The sequence below is a fragment of the Nanorana parkeri genome, unplaced genomic scaffold, assembly GCF_000935625.1.
Source record: "Nanorana parkeri isolate BGI_ZX_2015 unplaced genomic scaffold, ASM93562v1 scaffold2976, whole genome shotgun sequence".
Classification (NCBI taxonomy): Eukaryota; Metazoa; Chordata; class Amphibia; order Anura; family Dicroglossidae; genus Nanorana; species Nanorana parkeri.
The window spans coordinates 59,313-60,190 of NW_017309244.1; the positions used below are offsets into that span (position 1 = coordinate 59,313).

Below are 878 nucleotides of genomic sequence, written 5' to 3' on the forward strand. Positions count from 1 at the left end.
CAATAAAAAATCGAGGAGAGGAGCTAGGCCAGCACAGACAGGTACTAACCACTCCCAGAAGAGGAGGGGACATTAATAAATTCCTTTATCCTCTCAGTATTCATTAATAAATCATGAAATGTATTATTTGTATTTTTTCAGCGTAAGAATCTGAATCTGACTTGGTATCAGCCTCTCGCAGTCCCTGTGTAGCACAGCTCAGACCAGGGGAGGGAGAAGCAGCACAAGGAGCCGATCAGGTGTGCAGGAGCACGCTGATAGCAGGAGAGGGCAGAGTGACAGAGCTGATGAACTCATCGGTGTGCTCCTTCTCTTTTTACTCTCCAGTCAAAGGGTGGGAAGGAGACCTGTAACGAGAAAGTGAAACTGCAGCAAAAAATATAAATTTAAAAAAAAAGGTCAGGCCCCCTTCCACACCAGACAGGGAGGTGCTGTTAGACAGAGCTGTGCAAATCTGGAGACTGGATGGGCAGATAACGCAGCTCCTCTCTATGTATTTAGCTGTTTGCCTGGAGCTTTATATATTATTTAATGGTGACGGTGTAACATGTGTCACGTGTGAATAATTAATACTGTATATCACCACTGTTTGGGTTGTGGTCCCTTTAAGGGACTCCTCTCTGGGAGTTGCAGGCCTTTAAACCCCTTCCTGGGGCAGGAAGGTTAACCCCGTGGTGGCCCTTAAAGGGACCCCAACCCAAACAGTGGTGATCTATATCTCCCATCCAGCCTTGCCGTCCTCTACAAGTTGTATAACACTATAAAACCTCCCCCTGAGCGATCGCAGTGACGGGACATTACAATGGACACAAGTCAGCGTCCGTGTGTCCAGAATGGGAGATTCCTTGTGAGTCCTTTCCCCAGATGGAGCACTATAA

The 878-nt window shown here is 47.0% G+C and overlaps 1 protein-coding gene across 1 annotated transcript in view; it reads right to left on the reverse strand.

The window, feature by feature from the left end:
• Nucleotides 1-878, reverse strand: part of TBX15 (T-box 15) — a 24,165-nt gene that overhangs the window by 19,953 nt on the left and 3,334 nt on the right. Inside the window, exon 3 of the mRNA XM_018574457.1 lies at nucleotides 321-366. Coding sequence (XP_018429959.1) covers nucleotides 321-366 — 46 coding nt within the window. The remainder of the gene's footprint in view (nucleotides 1-320; nucleotides 367-878) is intronic.